Source organism: Hippocampus guttulatus, chromosome 4 (assembly GCF_054856545.1).
Source record: "Hippocampus guttulatus isolate MCC_2025c chromosome 4, RoL_Hgut_1.0, whole genome shotgun sequence".
Lineage (NCBI taxonomy): Eukaryota > Metazoa > Chordata > Actinopteri > Syngnathiformes > Syngnathidae > Hippocampus > Hippocampus guttulatus.
This window is the reverse complement of record NC_141264.1, coordinates 22499720-22522255: the sequence shown is the minus strand read 5'-3', so window position 1 is coordinate 22522255 and position 22536 is coordinate 22499720. Positions and strand designations below refer to the sequence as shown.

General features: G+C 42.5%; 1 protein-coding gene across 3 annotated transcripts in view; it reads left to right on the top strand.

The window, feature by feature from the left end:
- Positions 1-15178, top strand: part of LOC147206654 (solute carrier family 23 member 1) — a 45508-nt gene extending 30330 nt beyond the window's left edge. For 2 of the 3 annotated variants that reach the window (XM_086109561.1, XM_086109560.1), the window contains 5 exons: positions 3784-4037; positions 7352-7516; positions 9990-10098; positions 13071-13166; positions 13908-15178. In XM_086109561.1, coding sequence (XP_085965687.1) covers positions 3784-4037; positions 7352-7516; positions 9990-10098; positions 13071-13166; positions 13908-14104 — 821 coding nt within the window. In that variant the 3' untranslated portion in view covers positions 14105-15178. The remainder of the gene's footprint in view (positions 1-3783; positions 4038-7351; positions 7517-9989; positions 10099-13070; positions 13167-13907) is intronic. The other variant, XM_086109562.1, reaches the window with a different exon arrangement.
- Positions 15179-22536: the final 7358 nt, after the last annotated feature.

Genomic DNA, 22536 nt, shown 5'->3' with positions numbered 1-22536 from the left:
AAGATGCTCTTTACTCCACAGATTCAATTCCACACAGTCAACAGAATCGCTACGACTACTTGAATCGATTATTAAACGTGTGAAGGCAGGCTTTTGGGGGAACTTTAGTCATGCATTATGGATTGTCTTGTTTTTTAAATCAAATAACAGCAAAAAAATAAATAAATACAATATGTATGCAATCCCTCATTTTGTGGATGATAAAAACTACACATTTCCATGTGACACACTGAAATGGATTTGCACTGTCCCTGCTCTTGTTATCTGTTTTTTGGAATCAGAATCATCTTCATTGGCCAAGTATGTAGAAAACACAAGGAATTTTACTCCGGTAGTACAGGCTACACTAGTATTGCAATAAAAAAGCAACTACGATAAACAAGGACATGACATGAAGTATCGAAAGGCTTTGCGTAATGTAAGGCTACCATTGTACAGTAGTGGCACCCAATGACAGCTGTGCGACAAAGTGCAGAGTCTTCGAGCAGAGTTCAAGTGATCACTGGTGCAATACCACACTATGACGGCTGTGCAGTTGGTGCAGATAATCTTTGCACTATTTTTCAAGTGACCAGTAGCAGTAACTGTAGTACAACTTTAGGTGTGTGATGATACAGAAAGTCTTTGGCCGCTTCAAAGTGTCTGGTGCTGTGGAATATTGATCGACGACATTTGTTCATGTCTGTAGAGAGCTGGAGCTACAATGATCAGTGCGCTAATACTGTTCTACAGGGGTGTGCAAAAATGCAAAGAGCCACTATCGACTTGGGTTACTGTTTAGGGAGTTAACGGCGAGAAGGAAGAAGCTGTTTGAATTTCTGTTGGTTTTGGGGCGCATGGTTCAGGAGCGCTTGCCAGGAGGGAGCCATTTTAAAGGCTCTTTTCAAACTTCCTATAGCACCGTGACTCACTAAAGTGCCTGGCGTGTATAAGTGCAAAGATTAAACACATACGCTGGCACAATTACAATGATCAACTCAAGTTCCTGGAAGACCTTTACTGGAGACAATTATAAATGTTTAGCGGACACGCAAGCTACGGTATGCCTTTACAAACAAGTGGGCCGCGGACATAAAGGAGACATTGTGGACATTGTGGACCCCCCCCCCCCCCCACCCCAGCCCTCATAATTTCAAAGTGCTCCCACATGCCTTCATAACATGCTCTGTTGTCTTCTTCAAAACACCTCAAGGATTAAGAATTATTGTACTATACACACGATACACTGCTGGACAAATGGCAAGTCCGGCTTTCATTACCATTAATGCTCTGGGTAAAGTTTGGAGTGGCTGCACCATGACCATCGACTCTTAAAAATGCAGCTGCAGACTGCACAACACGTGCAAGCCCCGACAAAGACCGCAGGCATTCTAGTTTCCCTTGAGGAAGCAACACTTCACCCAGCGGTTGAATTACACGTGTCAATCAAGGTGGGGAAACAGGCCTTTTCTGTGCAACACTCGACCACAGATGGCAAAGGAAAGAGTTGTCTCAGGAGATTAGACAGGAAATTACAAAGGTGAAAAAGGTAAAGGCTACTTTTACGGTTACTCAACCAGTTCTTTGACAGCATCTTGTGGCATATTAGTGCATTACTTAAAGAGCATAACAATCAGCAAATGGACCAAAAAAAAAAAAAAAAACCCGCTGTTTTTTGGGGGGGGGGGGGGGGGGTTTAAAAACATTGTACATAACATTCCAATTTCACTGGAATTTGGTTTGCGTGAATATGTGAATCACTCGTAGGAGTTCTCCAGAGTATCCATCCGGGTCTGCTCCAATTGGGAATTGCCCGGGAATTTGTTTTTTGTTTTGACCAAGCCGGGCAATGGATGAAAACATCGTGGCATCATGGTGTTGAGTGAGTTTTTGCAATGTACACATACGGATAAAGGGCCTCTTAAATAACATACCATCGATTTTTGAATAAAGCCAATGATTGAAGAGAGAAAGGTTTTCGTCACAGTCGCATATCCCGCCCCCAAACACATTTTTGCTTTGTGATTGGTGTGGCTCTGCATAAATCAGCGATGGATTCACGTTTTATTTTTGATGAGTGAAGGGTATAAAATCAATTTAACTTAAAAATTCAATTTTTTTTTTTAATTGGGGATTTTATTTTAAAGTGGTATCGCCCAGCCTGAGTACAAGCAAGTCTAGTTTGTAGAGTGAGGACACATTTGATCGGTCACTACTTTTCTATGACATAAGCACAGCAAACAGGATAGTCGAGCCTCTGGAGTGACAAGGCAAACTTTTGACAAAATCCAGAACCAGTTGCACAAGGTCACACATAAGGAACTCACTTAGCCTGAAACATGACGCAGGGAGTCTGGAAAATATCGGGATGGCTTGAGTAGGGATGATTTAGATGACAACTACTAAAGTAGTGACTACTTGCTGCTGGCAAAGGCTCACATTTTGGCATGCATCTTACTTTATTCATAATTACTTAATAAGAAAGCAAGCCTGTCTGGGACCGGTCACGTGTATCGGAGCCCAGTGTTCGATACTTGCGGCACAGGGCTCCTTTGAGGAATTTCCCACGGACGAGAGTGCGATAACAGAACACAGCATTTTTCTTATGATGATTTCACTCAGTTAACAAAAAACAGGGCCTTTCGCATGAACAGAATCTGATTTTGTGAAGGAAAAACCACAACAAATCATATAAATGTTCCAAAAAACATTTATAATCTCAAAGGATTTCCACTGAAGCTGAAAGACGTTTTATATGCCAGAACAAAAGCATGATTTTGCTTCTTATAATGACAAGGAAAGTCCGGCAAGTGATTGAACATTTCACAGCGCGTCAGCAGATCCTCAACTCTCATGTTGTGTGGCAGGTCAAATTGACCGGTTTAAAAAAAGTTGAATTTTATTCATTTCATTTTTTAAGAATCATTTATATTAAATATGCAGCAGATCAGTTATAACAACCAATAACATTTCTGGTATATCAAAGAAACAAGCGTGGTCAAAAAAAAAGTCTAAATCAGGGGTGGGAAAAGTATGGCCCGTAGGGCACATACGGCCCACTTTATTCTATAGTCAGGCTCACCCAGCATTTATTAAAATATGCATTTCTTTTACTTTTCTTAATTTGTCTTAGATTATTGATTATGGGATTTGTTGTAAACAATAACATCTGTGAAAAATGTATGGTTTACATTATAGTTTAGTTACAATTGCTTAATTGATAAGATAAGATATCCTTTACCAGTGTGGGACTAATAAAGGATATCTTATCTTATCTTATCAATTATATTTAAATGAATTATAATTCAGTTAAAAATGAGAACAACCGATTAAGCATAAAAACAAATCATTTTCATATTTTAAATTGTGTACATTCATGTTCCCCCCCAACCTCACCTGCGAATGCTGGGCTCAACATAGCACCTGAAATGCTCGCAAATGCCCCCGTTTTTTTCAATGTGTGCTGGTAAAAAAAATGTGTCCGATGGCACAGAGCAAGTCTGTGTTTTAATGCTCCGACCCGTACATACAGTGAGGGTGCTCCAACTCTGTGTCCGTCTGTCAGACAGCACATAGAAGCCAGAACGCACGGCATGTTAGACCCTTCCCATATAAACATAAATCAAGAAATATCCACGTCTGGATGTGTGCAGCCCTGAAATGATGTGGCCCATCTGTCGGTTTTAAAAACAAACTTGAGAAAAAAAGATTACAATCCCCTGGTCTGAATTAAATGGGATATTCAATAACACACACCCTTCATTTTCCTGAAAAATTGACAATCCTGAAATCCACTTTTTGCAGGTCAGTGGGGCTTGCCAACTGTCAGCGTGTCATCGGTGCTAGGCATGATGGCGGGTGTTTTGGCATCCACCATGGAGTCGATTGGTGACTACTACGCCTGTGCCCGGCTGTCGGGCGCACCGCCACCGCCGACCCATGCCATCAACCGCGGCATCGCCGTTGAAGGCATCGGCTGTATCTTGGCTGGTTTATGGGGGACGGGCAATGGGACCACCTCCTACAGCCAGAACATCGCTGCACTTGGCATCACCAAGGTACTGTGAAACCCTGCCCATATGCGGTTAGCTATTCATGAATTCAACCTAGTTTTTAGGGAGATGGGAACAACATATAGTGAAAAACTGCAAGAAATTGCCCCTCCTAAATAAATAAATAAACAGTGCCCATAGTAATAGTTTGAACCTAAAACATAACCCAAAAACTGATCCCAGAGCAGGTGATTTCAAAAACTTTCAACCCAATGCTTAAAAATAAATGACTAACAGATGAGTTAATTTTGGGAAAAAAATAAGTGAAAATAAAAATGGCATACCAATTTGGTACATGGCAGAGAAGAGTGTTGCGAACAAGCCTGCCAAATGTGAATGAATGCAATCAATAAATATTTAATGTGTGACATAAAAATATACCAGCTAGCTTAGCGCGAGTTAGCATCTTGTACAGGTGGATGGATTGATGACTCCACAAGGATAAGTGCTTCAGAAAAGGAATGGCATCTTCAAAACAAGAGTTAATACATTTTTTAAACAAATCACTTGACAATGAACAACTGCTTTGGGATCATTGCGTTATATTGATCGTTTTAACTGTGAAAATGGGCAATTTCAAAAAAGTTATTGCTCTTAACGAAGGGTGTTGTGTCACTGTGCGAAGGAAATAAACATGTATGCGACTCTTTATCACTTTAAATACTTGCCGCTGCTCCTCTCCAATTTCTCCTTGTAAGAACTAGAGTTTCGAACAACGCCGTTTACTGTCAACCACTCAAGCAGGGTGTTGAGAGATTCGCAAGGGACACAGCAGGGTTGCTATTTGTATTATCTCGAAAGATCACGAAGTTGCAGGAAGCAGCTTCAATTGTCGGCTTGTCAGCGGCAGCGTTTGCCAATAAACGTCCATCTAATATCAGAAATGCACTGGCGTGACATTTGAGATGCTGCCTAAGTGCTACAAAAGTGCACGAATGATACCCTAACCCTGACTTTCGACTTGGCTTTGAAACCTTGACTCTTGTTTCAAGGTTCAACACTGGATTGAAACTTAACCGTAAAACCCTAAATCTTGTTTTAAATTCTTGCAAATAGACAAACAAATAAATAAACAAACATTCCAACCCTTTTTTGAAACTCTGACTCTGATTTGAAACCGTAATCTCACTTGAGGCCAAAGTTGCAACCCAGTAAACCAGGTATGAAACTTTGCTTTGTAATCCCTACTATATCTAGAAAACCCTGACTGCAACTCCAGTAGGTTTAAAACTCTACTTCTACGATTTTAGCTAGGATTAAAACCCCTTATTCAAAACCCGACTCTCTAACCCTGACCCAGATTTTTATTGCAATTTTAGACTTTGACCCTGACTTGAACCCTACATTTTATACCTGATTTAGTCCTGAAATCCTAACTCAGGGTTACAACACAAATGTGACGCCCGATCTTGAAACTCTCAAGTTGCCAGTACAAGGCATCTGTCTGTGCTGAGAGCTATCGTAAATTACAACAGCAAAGGCCATAAAAGTCACTGAACTGCATTTCATGAGTTTTTATGATTTAAGAGATGCCCAGTCTCAAAATAAAGAGTACAAACAGGATGTTTTCTACAACTAATAAATACCCGTATTAATAATATGCACGCGGCTGCGGCCGCTAAATAAAAGTACAGTGCGGTGTTGCAAACGTCTTTTGTTCACTGTTCCCGGACTGAAGGTGAGATGTGGTTTTCATTGGACAGCAATAAGAGGACATGTCAGTCCTTTGATTGACAGATGATCATCCAGGGGCCGTACCCTGCTATATCAAAATCAACAGCAGCATGTATCAATGCACCGAAAAAAGCTGAACGCAGCACATCTGAGGTGTTCATTACTTTTCCAATTTTTGCCTGATATGACAGCGCTCTTGACAGGATACTTCTTAACACGGAGGCAAAACACTTGCCTCTGCAGCAGCTCATGTTGCTCCTCTCTACTTTCTCCTTGGAAAAATAATTCCTGGCGTTAAGTGCCAGCTTAGTCAAGTCAAGTGATGACTCAAGTGATCTTTCCAAGGGACACGTCTGGATCACGTTGTACTATGGGCAACATATTGTGAAATGGACCGGTGAGGATAGAGAAGGCTTGCCACAGATTGCCTGCAATTCAGGTTCGACGTTAGGGTAGAGGGCGAAGGGGTTCATACTGGTTAGGAGTTAGGGAGCTAAATTTGGTACGGAATTTGATTGTGGCTTTGGGTGGTTTTAGTGACTGTTAGTGTAGTCCAGTGGTTAGCACGTCGGCTTCACAGTGCAGAGGTACCGGGTTCGATTCCAGCTCCGGCCTCCCTGTGTGGAGTTTGCATGTTCTCCCCGGGCCTGCGTGGGTTTTCTCCGGGTACTCCGGTTTCCTCCCACATTCCAAAAACATGCATGGCAGGCTGATTGGACGCTCTAAAATTGTCCCTAGGTGTGAGTGTGGGCGTGGATGGTTGTTCGTCTCTGTGTGCCCTGCGATTGGCTGGCAACTGATTCAGGGTGTCCCCCGCCTACTGCCCGAAGACGGCTGGGATAGGCTCCAGCACCCCCCGCGACCCTAGTGAGGATCAAGCGGTTCGGAAAATGGATGGATGGATAGTTAGGGTCAAGAGTTAAGGAGTTATAATTAAATTTTTTGTGGGGTAATGGTTTGCATTAGGAAATGAAGGGTTGGGGCTGGGTGGAGTTCGGATTGGTTTGGTTTTAGAGTCTGAGGGATTGGGTAGTTAAGATTATTTCAAGCCTTGTCAGGTCCTGAAAACATCCAGTACCTATGCTCAATTGCCAATTTAAGGATTTGATGATCATGGGAAATGGTTCTAATCCAAGGTAGCTGTGGTCAAAGCCTCATCCCTCCACTATCTGAGCCGGTTATCCTCACGAGGGTCGCGGGCGTGCTTTGGCCCTTCCCAGATGGAACTCTGTGGACCTCTGTAATGTGAGTCTGACAAGCTAACCTGTCGATCAACATGCCGCTGGTCAAAGCCTTCTAGTCATAGCTGGTCAAAGCCTTCTAGTCATATTTTACTGATCCTCTTCCAACTTGGATCCACACTATGAACGCAATTTATTTTGGGCAGACTGCAAATGCATTAGAATAATATTCTAAAAAGTGCTAAGAAATTAAAATGTTGACTATACATTTGATGCACTCAACATGTCTGCTATCTGAAGCCAAGTCCGCGGCACACTGCCCGAGACCAACTTAAAGGAAGCTCTCCAAAGGCTTTGTACTTTTGGCATGGTTCTCTGATGCTAGTTTTGCCTATGATGAAAGACTCTGTTCTATCACTAACACCCTTCTCCTAACTAACCTCACCCTTGTGCTGTGCACCCTAGGTTGGCAGCAGACTGGTACTCCAGACGACTGGAATTCTCATGATTGTCCTGGGAATCTTTGGGAAGTTTGGAGCTGTTTTTATTACCATCCCAGATCCAGTTATCGGGGGCATGTTTCTCATTATGTTTGGAATGATCGCCGCCGTAGGCATATCAAATCTGCAGGTAGGCGTGCGTCTTCACAGTACAAAAAAAAAAAGGTTGCCATTGATTTACACACTGTCTGCATACCTGAAAGTCAGCTGGGTGATTTTATTCAGGGAGAGGCCTTCATTTTTGGGGGAATTATATGAGAAATTTTTGTGGTATATGGTACGTTAGATTCTAATTTTCCTCAAGTACAATTTTATCCTGGCATCCCATTGGCTAAGAGGGATTTCCACAGTATATGTCAATGTGTGTGGATAGACACGTCGATCTATGCAGCGTCCTCCTCATGCACCCCTCGGGCCATGAGGTGTTCCGATAGTTTTACGTAAATGTGAATCACCCAGAAAAAGTGTTCAGCAGTCGGGTGATCGCTCACTCTGCTGATGTTTGCCTTGGACATTTTCATAGGATTGTTAAATGCCGACAAAAACAAACATCCTTGGATCAGTTCTTGACAAAACGCCAGGCAAAAACCACTTCTGAGAGAGAATATGAACTAAAGAGGGCAAAAAACGAGGAGGATGCAGTCAAAAGTTAAAAGACCATTTTTATTCTTTACATTACTCTATTCTTTGTTTTTTACATTATGCACAACTCTCATTTATTGTGCAATAATCGAATTGTAAGAATTATTTGGTACATATTTTGCTGCATTTTTATGCTTCAGAAAACATTACTGTCTGAATTTAAGTGGGGCTTGGAACGGATTAGGGCATTTACATGGAAAACGCATCTCTACTTACAAAATTTTCTCGTTAAGGAATTTCTTCCAGAGGCAATTAATTTCGTAAGTAGAGGTACCACTGTAATTATTTCACAGTATTGACCCATGTAAAGTAGATAAATACACAAACAAATGCATAAATTAATACATTTTTGCTCCACACTATCATCTGTATCTGAACCGTTTTTTTTGTTTTTTTTTAACCTGATGGTACTGATCATTCCTCGGCATAAGCTACCAGAATGTGCTGGCCAGGTACATTCAGCCAATCACAGATGCAACCAGAAGACAAGCAGGTTGTTTAAATTAACACAGAAATAGCTCCATTGTTAACAAGACACACTGAATTTTGCTCAGTTAAATGGTACTCCGGTCACACACGTATTGTCTGTCAGAGATGACGTGACCTTTGCATTTATCACTTCAAGGGGAAGAAATTATTTGCAGGCATTTGGTAAGTAATTATGGGCAAGCATAGACTATTAAGCAATAAATACCGCACCCTCCCCACATCATGTTTAAATTATTTTGAAAACAAAAAGAGAAACGACAAACAAGCTCACGAAAGACAGACATGTGACTTAAAAGAACGTACTCAACCATTTGGTTGTTTTCATGTTTCACAGCAGTATTCGGCATTCGTGTCCCGGTTCCCAGAATTCTTAGCAAGGGAGAATCGGTTTGCTTCTTCCATCAGGGAAAACCGACACAAACATCAAGAAATCTTTCCCACGTTGTACTTTCCCCAGTCTATACCGAGCCGCAAAGCAGCATTCTGTAGGAAGCACAGAAACATATTGCTAAATGGCTCTCTTGACATGCGGGTATTGAAAGAAGAAAACGAAGAAGAGATTCCTGCAGACAGCACCACTTGAAGAATAGATAAAAACAAGGACAAAAATGTGTTTTAGAACGATACTTACTGTTGATTTGTCATTCACTTGGTTAAAACCACAAAAGCTTGTGTGGGCAAAAAGTAGCGAGCATTATGTACCGCATCGGGTATTTTCGATTTGATTCCAGTTATTGTTTTTGTTCATGTTCACTTCCTCTTTGAACTTTTTTTTTTTGGGGCGATTTTTCAGTTCAAGTTGGGTTCAAACGCATCACGCAGCATGCGGGAGGCCTTGCGTTCTTGAAAAACAATTCCATTTAGTTCTATTTATTCCTTGATGTTGTTCATTGCAAAAAACTTGTTTCTCTTATGTATACTTTAATTGTAAAATGTTGTGCTTTTTATCTTTATTCTATCCTCGGAACATGAAAATCTAGAGAAATATCAGGGACTGAAGGGAGAACTGCAGAAAATGTGGAGGGGAAAGGCAACAGGATGGCTGTGGCAGATGTCAGGAACAACATCCGACAATGCTGTGTAGAAGAGTGCAATACTGGGAACAGCTGCGATCCCTTTACTCACCAAAATGTCTCTATTTCTTTTTAAGATTTGACTTTTTTTCCTCCATGAAAGAATCCAAATTCATCTTGAGAAAAACTACTTTAAGCTCTTTTTTTTTTCTCGAAAAGAAAAAAATACAACTTCATCTGAGCAGGGCAGGCTGAAGAAATACAAACACGGAAAACAATATTCCCAAATGGAAGAAAATTGGAATCAGTGTACACACAGTAAATCTCGACAAACATGCCACATATCACAGCATGACGCTAAATGGATTTCATCTGGGAAACTTTAAAAAGCAACGTATAATAGTTTGCATCTGCCAATAAAATTGATATCCTGTAGCTCCTCTCTTTTTATGTCTTCAGTATGTGGACCTCAACTCGTCTCGTAACCTGCTCATCCTTGGCTTCTCCACGTTCAGCGGTCTTGTGTTGCCCACATGGTTTCACTCCAACCCCGGAATCATCGACACAGGTGATACAAAATACAAGTTCACAGCTCATCTTATAAAACCAGCCATGACGTGGGTCTTAAAGTCCCCCCCCCCCACCGCAACACATACATTTACACTCAGTCACTTCCTTACACTACTGCGGGGGGCGAGGGGGGGGGGCTCACAGTGCCAAGGTACAGGGTTCGATTCCGGCCTCCCTGTGTGGACTTTGCGTGTTCTCTCCGTGCCTTTTCGCCGAGTACTCTGGTTTCCTCCCACATTCCAAAAGCATGCGTGGCAGGTTCATGGAACACTCGAAATTGTCCCAAGGTGTGAGTGTGAGTGCGGTTGGTTGTTTGTCTATGTGTGCCCTGCAATTGGCTGGCAAACAGTTCAGGGTGTACTCCGCCCACTGCCTGAAGATAGCTGGGATGGGCTCCAGCACACCTACGAACCTCGTGAGGATAAAGCGGTTCAGAAAAGGGATGGATAGATAGATCATACATCACACATGCATGCATGCGCACGCGCACACACACACGGGATTGTCTGGCATCTAAACAGGCATAAATTTCAGTCATTGGCAATAAATGAGCTCTTTTCTTTTTTTTTTTTAACATTTTAATTTTTGTCTTGATGGGTTTTAAATCGTCAAATTGTATTGTTCATTTGCAACTTTCACAAAAAACATGCAGGGCAGTCGCGACATTAATATTTTAAATATTTAAAATGCATGTTTGATGAATGGGAGTGTGGGCTGGCAGATTACGTACCGCCGCAGGATAGCAGCGGTCATGCCACTCCTTAATCTCCCATAAAACCCAAAAGGCCTTCCTAAATCCCACGGGGCCCAGATGGCAATGGCTGCTCACTCACCCTTTGAGTCCCCTGGCCCAGATTTCACGTGCCTAATTGCCTTAACGTCTGCTTTTGCCCGCTTGTTTGTTTGGGCTGAAGTAAGGATTTCAAGGAATGGATATTTGTAACTCGCTTTGTCAGCTCTGAACTGCGCAGCTCCACCTTTAGGAGACGCCGATGGCAAGCTGTTAGGGTACTGATTCCCTATCCCTCATGTCCAAATGAAGCTGGATATCAGGGATATTGAATACATGTTCGAACTACCATTCAGTCAATTTGCAATGCGAACTACCATTCAGTCCATTTGCAATGTAGGGGTAGAATAAGTACTTTTTTTCAGTGTCCCACCAATACTATTCATCCATGTCATACTACTACTCCCTGCTATACTTCTTCAACTACAACTTCCCATGACCACAACATTTTGTTGTTCTACTACTAGTATAGCAATCATCTTTTCCAGCCATCCATCCATTTTCCGATCCGCTTATCCTCACAGGGTCGCGGGGGGTACTGGAGCCTATCCCAGCCGTCTTCGTGCAGTAGGCGGGGGGACACCCCGAACCGGTAGCCAGCCAATTGTATGGCATAGAGATGAACAACCATCCACGCTCACACTGTCACCTCGGGACAATTTAGAGTGTTCAAACAGCCTGCCATGCATGTTTTTGGAATGTGGGAGGAAACCGGAGTACCCGGAGAAAACCCACGCAAGCCCCGGGAGAACATGCAAACTCCACACAGGGAGGCCAGAGCTGGAATTGAAGTGTGGGGTCGACGCACTAACCACTGGGCCGCCGAAATCATCTTTTTTTTCCTGAAAATTTCTTCAAATATTAATTGTCTGTTCTGTACATAGGTGCGAGGACAACACATTGTGTAGAAACGTGCACATTTCCACCACGTCTGATGACTTAAATTTGCTCATAGCTCGCAGGTCCGGTCCAGAAAATGGACCGTGGCTCATGGTTCGAGGACCGGTGGGTGGGGACCCTTGTGTATTTGAGCACCTGACACAGAGGCAAAGCCTTAAACGTGCAATCTTTCAATGTGACACCAAGTTCACCTTTGGCGAGGCATGACAAACGTGAACGGGAAGCCGCAAATGAAAGGGGCACTAACCCTAAGATGGTGATCTCGGTATCTTCTGAGGAAAGTGCTTATCTGTGGTGGGGCTGGTCTGCCGCTCTCAGGTGTAGGCCGCTTAGCATCCCAATCCTCTTGGCGCTCCCGCCCCCCTGTAATCTGCCTGTCTCAGATAAGCAATGCTTGCCGGAGGAGAGCCCTGTGGCTCGCTCCGTTGCCCCGACCGCCTGCCAGACATGTTGAGACAAGGTCCTGAACTTTTGACCGGTGTTGTGAACTTGAAGGGATGCTTCATGAGGCGCTCACATATTCACCGTGACAGGTGAACAGTACATTCTAAGAAGTCCAATGTTCTGTTCATTTACTTTTTCGATAATTCTGGGTTTCATCGCTTATTCCCCATTGAAATGAAGTATCTGTGCTATCACGAAAACTGCTACTTACTTCAACTAGACAATCTTTTTTTTTTTTTTTACTCCTGTTACAACTACTATTTATAACACTTGCTTCTAATCCGACTTTTACAACCACTATTAAAAATACACACGACCAGGATTCTTCTTTTACTGATATCTTTACCAATACCAATTAAAATAATAAACTGAACCGTGGGTGCTGAGGCTTTTCATCATCGAGCCTACTTGGGCTTGTGTTCTCCTGTAATCCATTCATTCGAGAAGAGAGAGAGTTTTCCCTCGAATGCCCTCATAATCCTCACACCAATTAAAATAACTACCACATGTACCCCTAAGCGCCATAGGAATGAAATGTTTTTTGGGAAACAAAGTTGTAAAATGGCAATACATTTCTCGGAATGAGAATAAAGTCATAATCTTGTCAAGAACCAAACTGTAACATTCTCGTCATGTCAAATTAACGAGGGAAGAAAGTTCAACTTATTCTACCCTCGTTCAAGAACCACTGCTCTGATCGGCACCACTTCACTCTGACCTCTGGGCCCTCTGTGGATGTCCATAATTTAAATCGGTTACATTCCATCTTTACAAGCGTTAAAGCATGTGTGTGTGTGTGTGTGTGTGTGTGTGTGTGTGTGTGCTGTCTTTTGAAGGAATCAAGGAACTAGACCAGATCATTGTGGTGCTCTTCACGACACACATGTTCATTGGCGGCTTCTTTGGTTTCATTCTGGACAACACCATTCCAGGTAAGATCAATGTGCCCTGTTCTCTGTCGACATAAGACTGGGTAATATGATTGTGTGCTTTTTGTTTTTGCCGCTTCTGGGAACAGCGAACCTCTATTCATTTGCGATTCGCTCAACGTGACGTCAAATTTTTTGGGGTGGACCCTATCCCCAGATACTTAAAAAAAAGTCACCTATCTATGAAATCTAAACATATATTTGTGCACAGCATTATTCTAGACCAAGTTTATCTCCCAACATGAATCTTTAATATTTGAATAATTACTCCTAAGCTCCTCTTTACAGAAACCAGGATGTCGGTAACATCGTAAACCGAGGACCTGCTGTCATCATCTTTTCCTTCCGGCTTCTCCTGTCAGGAGTTGCCAGAGCAAGTCATCATTTTCCTTTCATACACCAACTGTCCTCGTGTATTTTCTTACTACAACTATCAACGTTCTCTGAGGTTTTACTCTCGCTCTCTTTCTCAGCAGTTCCATACTCACCACCCTTCTACCAATATACTTTCTCTTCTCTGGACCCGTCTTAACATCTAAGTTGACTTTTTCCTCTGCCTAGCAGTGAATGAGTTAAAGCTGCTCATTGCTTTAAAAAAAAAAAAACAGTTGGTAGAGGGTTCTGAAAAAGCCATGTGAGTGTACGTGGCTTATATCAGCAAGGGGGGGGGGGCACATTTATTCACAAAAGATATCCTCAAAAGTATCAATTAAGCAGCCCGCGGTGTTCCTCTTCCTCCCCTAGGCAACGCCGAGGAGCGAGGCCTTCGCAAGTGGCAGCAGCACACGGCAAACCAGGGAAGCCAGACCACGTGCGACGAGTCGTGCTATGACATTCCCTTCTGCAACGTCATCTGGCAGCGCTTTCGCTTCTTCCGCTACTTACCTTTTCTACCGTCATACAAGAGCAGCCAGCGGGGGACGCCGGAGGCCTCACCGTGATGGCCTCCTTTCTGTTCTCCCCATATTTGACACTCAACATGAACACAACAGTTTACAAACAGCGCAACAAAATGGATGTTACTACGTTTCAGTAATACCAGAGGAGAAAGTAAGTGGCGTATTTCCGCAAAAAGTGGCAAAGGTTCCTGTTTTCATTTTTACTCAACCGCAGGCGCGGAAATTGTCTTATTAGTGGGTCACCGGTACCGTATACTGTAGTGTCGTTTATGTCAAGGGAAGGTGGAATCTAAAACTCAATCTAAATGAGTATTTTTGGAGATATGCAAAGAAATCACAAGAAAGCAGGCATAAGCACGGCTGGCCTACACACAATGCTGTGGAGTGAGCAGATAACAGAGTCTAGTGGACCACTCACTAATTGTCGTGAAAGAAATGGTCACCGCATTACACGAGATCCATCATTCATACTGCAGACCGGGTATCATAAATACTGGAAGTGAAAACTTCGCAGAAAACAGAAACACACAACCACAACTGTGGAGTAGAGTCCACTGCAACACATACGGATTATTAAAGTTTAAACCTTGATGGTTGCTAAAGACGGCTCAAAAGGTGGTGTTGGCAGGTAGCCATTGCCGATTCGATCATTGAATTCATCTGAGAGATTTTGTGTCTCGTTAAATGTTGCTGTTTTGGTTAGCAACAGAGCTATTTTCAATGTGCTGCTTAGAAGCAAGATTCCTTACACTTAGTACTTATTTGTTTCTCCTTGCGGGAAGATGGAGGTGTCTACTATGAGGAAGAGGACCACTATTTGAGGAAATATGGTAAAGCACAATTTATTGTTTAACAATTTAGGATAGCGTGAAAATGTCCTGAGAATGTTTGTATTTTATTTTTTTAATAAAGAGATTATTAGTTCATGTTCTTCTTAAAAGTGATCGCTTTATACTAACAACTGCATTAAATGTAGCGAAAAGTCAGCGAGTCCACACGTTTAGTAGCGATCTAAATATATTCTCTTAAGTCTCTGTATAGATTTGCTAAATGTTCTTTTCCATTTCTCTATGCTGATGTAAACTCTATGAAACTGGCAATAAATGCTTTTGAAAAGATGGCATCATTTCACACTGGGAGGGCGGCTAGCAAGAACAAAACACGGCCAACAAACAACAAGACCGCTTCACCTTGAAATACCAACTTGATACTTTTACCCTGAAACCATACCCCAGATTTGAAAGAAGAAATACAGCCCCTGGTTGAAAACCCGTTCCCTAGTCTCAAACCCTAATTTGAAACCATAACCTTAGATGAAACCCAAATTAGAAACCGAATCCCTGTCTTGAAAACCAAATAACACCAAAAATCCTTGCATGACACTATAACCCAATCTTAAAACCATACTTTAAAAGTAAAACCATATTTTACTTGAATCTTTTGCTTCCTTTTGGATTAGTTGTGACATTTCTTGGCTCATTTGTTTAATAGGAAGCATACTTTTGTTGAAGGAAATACGATGACATCCGCCAGATGTCTGCTTTGCCTTGATCAAATTCCCCAAAATCACATTGGACTACCTGCACCAATAGTTAAGACGCAGTGTCAGCAAAATGTAGGCTACTTTCCACTGCCAAACTGTCAGGTGCACTCAGCTGGTGTCAAAGAAGAATGCTCTCAATCCACGAGAGGCTTCTGCCAAATTTGCAAAGGCAATAAGTGAGGCTTGCACTTGCATGGAAATCAATTTAAAAATGTCAAGCCGTCCATTGTTTGTCTCTATGTAACCTGACAATGACCACTTAAGGCTGCACCTGTGCCTCTTTCACAAATCAAGCTTGGACAGGCTCCAGAGCACAAGAAGTGCTGGAGAAAATTGATTGATGAAGTACTTACAGTATGTGCTTAGATTTAATTTAAAACAATAATTTTCTAACTGGGCAGTACAATGGTCGATTCATGAGCACGTCCGCCTCGCAGTGCAGAGGTTCAGGGTTTGATTCCAGCACCGGCCATCCTGTGTGGAGTTTGCATGTTCTCCCCGTCCGTGCCTCTGCGGGTTTTCTCCAGGTACTCCGGTTTCCTCCCACGTTCCAAAAACTTGCACTGTAGTTTTATGGAACACTCTAAATCAGTGTTTCCCAACTTTGATATAGCCAAGGAACATATTTCCCTTCGGAAAATATGTTATGGCACACCACTTAGATAAATGAGTCACAAAAAGTGGATACACAGGTTAATTGTGTAACTTCTATCATCTAGTGGAAGATCATTCTGTTCTGCCTGTTACTATAGGTGGTTGCCAAGATAAATTAACAAAATCATTTTTTAAAATAGAAAATACATCGTTTTTATCCGGCCAACTGACACAGGATAACGCGGCACACTGGTTCGGAATCTCTGCTCTAAATTGTACCTCGGTGTGATTGTGAGCGTAAATGTTTGTTTGTCTGTGTGCGCCCTGCGAATGGCTGGCAACCAGTACCCTGCCTACTGCCTGAGGACAGCTGGGATAGGCTCCAGCATGCGATAACAAATTCACAAGTGCAAGTAATAACAACGCATAATGTTACTGAGTAATTTTCATCACTTTAGGGGAGGAGGGAATATTAAGAGCACAAGTCATTGAAAATGTGGTCCCAGCAAAAGTGTGACTCACAAAAAGCTAATGGAAGACTATATGAACAGACACCACTGCACTGACACAAGCTGACATGTGCCATCTATGATCTACCGCCCACTCCGGTACAATTAGCATGATTGTTTTTAACCCACTTAACTAATGTCACTTTTCCCTCTGTGTGTGGTCAAGTGGTCAAACCCCTTGAAAGGAGATTAACGTAATCTGACCCAAATTGTGCAGATGCTAGGGCATCATTAAGGAAAGACGCAGACTATAGAAGACCAAAAGTGTCCAAATTAAATGAATAGAAACATTTTGAAATGATCTCACTTCCTGTGTTAATTCGCAGGTTGATGCTGTTCTAAAGAAAAAGCAAAACGGGGTGCACAGAGTTCATCCTTTGATGCTCATGGTGATTCGAAACCTTCGCATTTGTGGGATGACGCTAACTTGGATACAATTGTGTAATCAACGGCAAACATGTAGAGGCTATATTAATGAGCTGCGGGTGTGTTGTTTTTGTATCAATGATTAACGCCTCAAGCCATGAATACCATCAAAGAGTTAGCGTGTGATAGCACGTCCATGCAAACATTCTCATCCCATTTCTACATGCATGCTCCAAGGACGCAATGTAAGAAACATTTAGTTTCTAGAACAACAAGATCATGTTAGTGTGTAGTAGCTCCACAATGCTCTGTGCAAACAGTGAGTGACAGTATATAATAGGCTGGTTGTCTTCTGTTCTTTCTTCATCAGGACAGAGTATGCCTTTTTGTGCTGAAGCTGTTTTTTCTGTATAATTCTGTGATTGGAAAATGAAGCTTCATGAACCACTTGTGATACTATTATGTATTCGGAAGATGACGCGCTTGGTTGGTGCAAAGGAAATTTTAAAAAAAGTCCACTTCATCTTTAAACCAAGAGAACATCTAGGAGTCAACCAACTGGCCAATACAACCCGCTACCACCAAAACCCCACCGCCCCCATGAGAGCAAGAGACCCTTCACCAAGCCACTATCCATGAGCCAGGGCAAAAGCGTTGAGCTGGTGACCCGCACCAACTGGGAAATAAAACAGGTCGGGGTGCCTGAGAGGGGACCGAAGTTAGAGGCCATAGCCACATGGACCACGACATGAGCCGAATGACGGCCCACCTCCCACCCTATTATCACGAGGTCCATGGTTGGCAATCACAATCCCTGCACGGTGTCAATTCCATTTTCTCGTTTCAAAGACATCTTTACTGACAATGAACATTGTAGTCACTCCAAAATGCTGTGTCCATGTCCATATTTGTTTCTAGGACCTACGAGTGTGGTTCAAAAAAGGTGGAAAATGGACCTAAAATCCACAGGGAGTCATACAAAACAATTTAAAAAGGAGGGCATTTGAACAGATTTCTTTTTAAGTAGTAACTTATTTCATGAAAGTACGAAGTCTTTCATCAAAGGACAAACATGGATGCAAATTAAATATTACGCATCCAAACAGTTTATCTTACATTTTAGAACGATTCACACACGTAGTTGCTCCACAATGTTGAGTGGGTCCCTGTTCATGTTCTGGGCAGCAAGGCCATTGTTAAGTTCTACCCTGTCTGCAGTTTTAAAGAGGTTATATTATGTGGAAACGGCACGTAGAATTTGAGACACCCCACATCGTAGTGTAAAAACAAATAAAAAGCATGCGAGCTTGCTCCCGTTACAAATTTCCTTATAGATGTGGGAGCAGTTCCTACCTTGACACCATTCTAACATCTTTATTTGGTATGCTCATGCCAACCATTTGCACATTCAGCATTTACAGGTCAGCCTTCTCTTAATTGGAATGCAAGTAGCAACATAACAAGCTGTAACGACGGCAACAAACCACCAAGTGATCTCTCACCGCCTGCCGCCTAAGCAGATTAGCATTAATGCTAAAGCTGCCAGGAAGGGTGGGGCAGGTGCTGGTTGTCTGCTTTCCCAGCAGAGGTCGTGAACTCCTCCTACCTAATCCCTTTAAATGTAGAGGCCACCCGGGTTAAGTTCAAGCACCTTCTTACACTTGCTTGCCCTCAGCCTGTTGAGTCAGCAACAAAGTGCGAGCCTGGAAAGAGGATGTTAGCTTCCCTTTGTCAAGGGGGCTAGAATTGGATTGGATACAACTTTATTGTCAAATGTGCTGTACGTGCAACATGAAATATTTATTTATTTATTTATTTTCAAGATGGCGCCCGAGTAGGCAGCCTTCGGCAAGTGCTCATCAAGAGCCTTGCTTTTTTGTTGTTTTTGTCTTTTGTTTTATCACATGTTGTTTGTCGTTTCATCGTGTGGATTCAGCGTTTTTTTGGCCATGACATTCGTCAAAGGAGAAGTATCTGTGCTTGGTGGTTGCGCCTTCTCGCACGCCTGTACCAGCACAGATTTTGATTGGGAGGAATGTCGGCGCCATTGACTGTCGGTGCTGGATAGACCTGGGGCGCTTGTGTTTTTTGCATCTGTAATGGGCAGCATTTTTCACAACCCCGTTTTGTTCAGTGGAGATGTCGGCGCTGTTGGACAGTCGGCGTTGGTGCGGCTGGATGGATGGCTGCTGAAGTTGAGGATGAGGAGAGAGGAGCGTTGGCGCAGAGCGCCGATGCGTATTTGGAACAGAGAGTCGCCGCTTGGAATTGAAATGGATTTCCATGGGACAGGAGAAGTGAACCAATCTCTTTTTTCGTCAATGGATGCTAAAGCTTCTTGTTGACTTTGAAACTTAGCTTGTAGCCGACGTGTGCACATTTTGAGCATGACATCTCTGATCCACTGGTTAAAGGACACTTTGATTCTCTCCTCTTTCATCTCTAACTGCTTCAAACAACAAAGCGTGTGACGGAAAAGTGGTTAGGACTGCACGACTGTCCGTGTTTTATGTTATGCGTTGTGTTTATTTATTTTACTCTATGTTAACTGTTTTGTTAAGCGCTTTGTTACAGCTGCCGCTGTTGTGAAAGCGCTATATAAATCAGCATGTATTGTATTGTATGAATGATGAAATTTCTTCCCTCTCAAGACAACAAAACAAGAGGAGCTGCTGCGGGTGTGAGCGCCGCCATCAAAAGAAAGTTCAAAAATGACAAAATACAAAACAACACATGAGACACAGCCAATCGTGCAATACTAACCACTTTCCTGCATACACTTTGTTGTCTGAAGAAGTTATAGATGAAAGAGGAGCGAATCAAAGTGTTAGCATGATGGTCTTTGTTCAACAAGTCTAATCAAGTGTCATGAAAGTCGTTCTTATTTTCTGCTTATTTGCCGAAATGCAGGCGTTGGTTAGAGAAGCCTTTATTTTGCTTTTGTTTGGACCCTCACTATTCACGAGGGTTAGGCATCAAGACCAGCCGCACAAACAGTAGCAAACATTTGTGAAGAGCAGCACCCCCCCATAAGTACAAAATAATTTGTCTCAAAGTTCAAGGATACTGCCGTCTGTCGTCACTTTGCAATCCATCAGTGGTGTCCAAGATTGTCAGGTCAACTGTTTTTTAGCATCGCGATGATGCATATGGACATGGGGCGTGAGCAACAAGGTGCAAGGCGGGAGATTAAACGACTATTTTTTCCAAGACATGAACCCGCTGGCCTTTTCCTGGGTGGCAAGCCAGCCAGGGATGATCGTACGTCGTCAATGATGATTAGGGTTCTTAGTACACTCTGACATGTGGTCGCACCACGGTGTTGTTTGTGTGTTCCATGTTCCGGGGTACGATGACAATTACTGCATATAACACCTGGTCTGTAGTATTAAATAAAACTCATTGTACATTATGTGAAGAGAGACTAAGTCTTAGTGGCAATTATTGTGCCAGCAGACTTATGTGTCTGTCGCAATTTTGTGTGGCTTTCACATGTCCGTTCCAGGGAGCTTACAAAAGTGAGGTTTGTGTGAAAGTGGCATTATCGGAGTCAATGGAAATCAATTTAGCAAGAAATACAAAGCGGAAACGTGTTCCATTGAAAAGCTGTGATAAAATATTTGCAAAACTGTGAGGGGTATTCTCCCTTTTGGTCGATAATTTACATAAGTGCAATTGTTCCACAATGTTGTGTGCACCAATGGTAATAAACTAGTTAAATTGTTTCGTGTCCATTGCTTCGGACTACAGTTGTTAATGTTTTTCATAGAATTTACTGCCATCATCTTGAACAATGTTTGTCTTCATAAAACGATGAAGCGTATCTGTCGGGATCAAAACCAAAGGCCTCACGTTCACATACTGCTCGCAAGAATCCTCCAGGCTAAAGCACGAGAAGCGTTTTCTGTATCGTTGACTCGAGCAACCCGAAAATAATAACAAAATAAAAATTAAATGGTTTGACATGTCACCACACATCAGAGTCGAGTGAAACGCAAATTGTCACTGGAGAAGTAAAGTATCTTCAAGCTTGTGAAATTTGGAATCTGCCACCTCAGCCAAATTTCGGGCTTAGTTGAGTCTTAATTTTTAACTCCAAAAACTCTCCTATACAAGCTAGACACAGACTGCCATCCGCTTTATCACAAGTACTTCCTTTCACACCCTCTGCTGCAAACTGTACTTCCTGGTTAATTGGCCTGCTCTTCACTCGCAGACAAATTCATTGGTCCACGTCAAGAACATAAAACGTTCAATGGCCTGACCCCAACCTATCTTGGTTCACTGCTCACCAAGCATACCATCACCCATACTCTCGGTTCCAATAGTTTTATTAACCTCTTTCTTCCCAAAGTCTGCACTACTTTACATCAACCGCCCTTTAAATTTTCTGCCTGGAACATTCTGCAACAAATACAAACCTCTATTCGAATGAAAATCGGAACGTTGTGCGCAATATAAATAAAAACAGACTGTAATGATTTGCAAATGCTTTTAAACCGATATTTCACTGCATACACTACAAAGACAAGATATTCAACGGTCAAACTGATAAATTGATTTATTTACTTTTGCGAATATTCACAAATTTTTAATTTGATGCCTGCAGCGCGTTCCGAAAAGACTGACGTGACGTGACTCCGGGCACCTGCATGGAGACAAACAACAATGTGGAGCCAACAAATGCAAGTAAATTGGACGGGTAAATAAATAAAAACAAAATGATTAAATAACTAAATTGACATCACTCGCCATTCCATTGAATGTAGTCGTTATGACAGCTCTGCACTTTCAAATAAAACCCAATGGCTTGTTTTTAATGCCAAGCCACCATCTGACCATGCTTCATGAGGAATTTTGCCTCGCATTTAGTTGTAGGTGAGAGGGGCAAAAAGATTGCAATTACTGTACTTTAACAGCCGACTAGCAGTGCCTCTTTGATTATGTTGGTGGATTAAAAACAAATCTGCAATAATAAGACTACAATGTCAACTAGTGTTGCATCAAATACTGGTACCGGTATCATCCTGAATTTTAGGGGGCAAAAATAGCACGATGCCATTATTTCTAAATACAGTACTGGGGACGGGAGGCGGGGGGCGCAGGTATTCCGACTCTTGATCACCGTCGTGTGAGGGAGGCCAGGATGGTGGACCAGCCACCGGGGACTTGTCTCCCACGCCGGCCAGGAGGCCAACCACACGGCCTGGCCAGCACCGGCAATTTCCCCCACCCTTGAAAAACGCAGATGTTTAAATTACTAGGGACAGATGCCTGCTTCCCAGAATGCTCTGCAGCGCACTTTGTAAATGGTTACAGCAAACTAATAGATGTTGCCATTTGTCTGCATTTGTTTGTGTCACACTGGTGTGTTGTGATGTTTAATTAAAGATGACAGAACAAAGACACATTGCGTATTAAGGAGTAAGAGGAACACACACACACACACACAAATGCGTTTC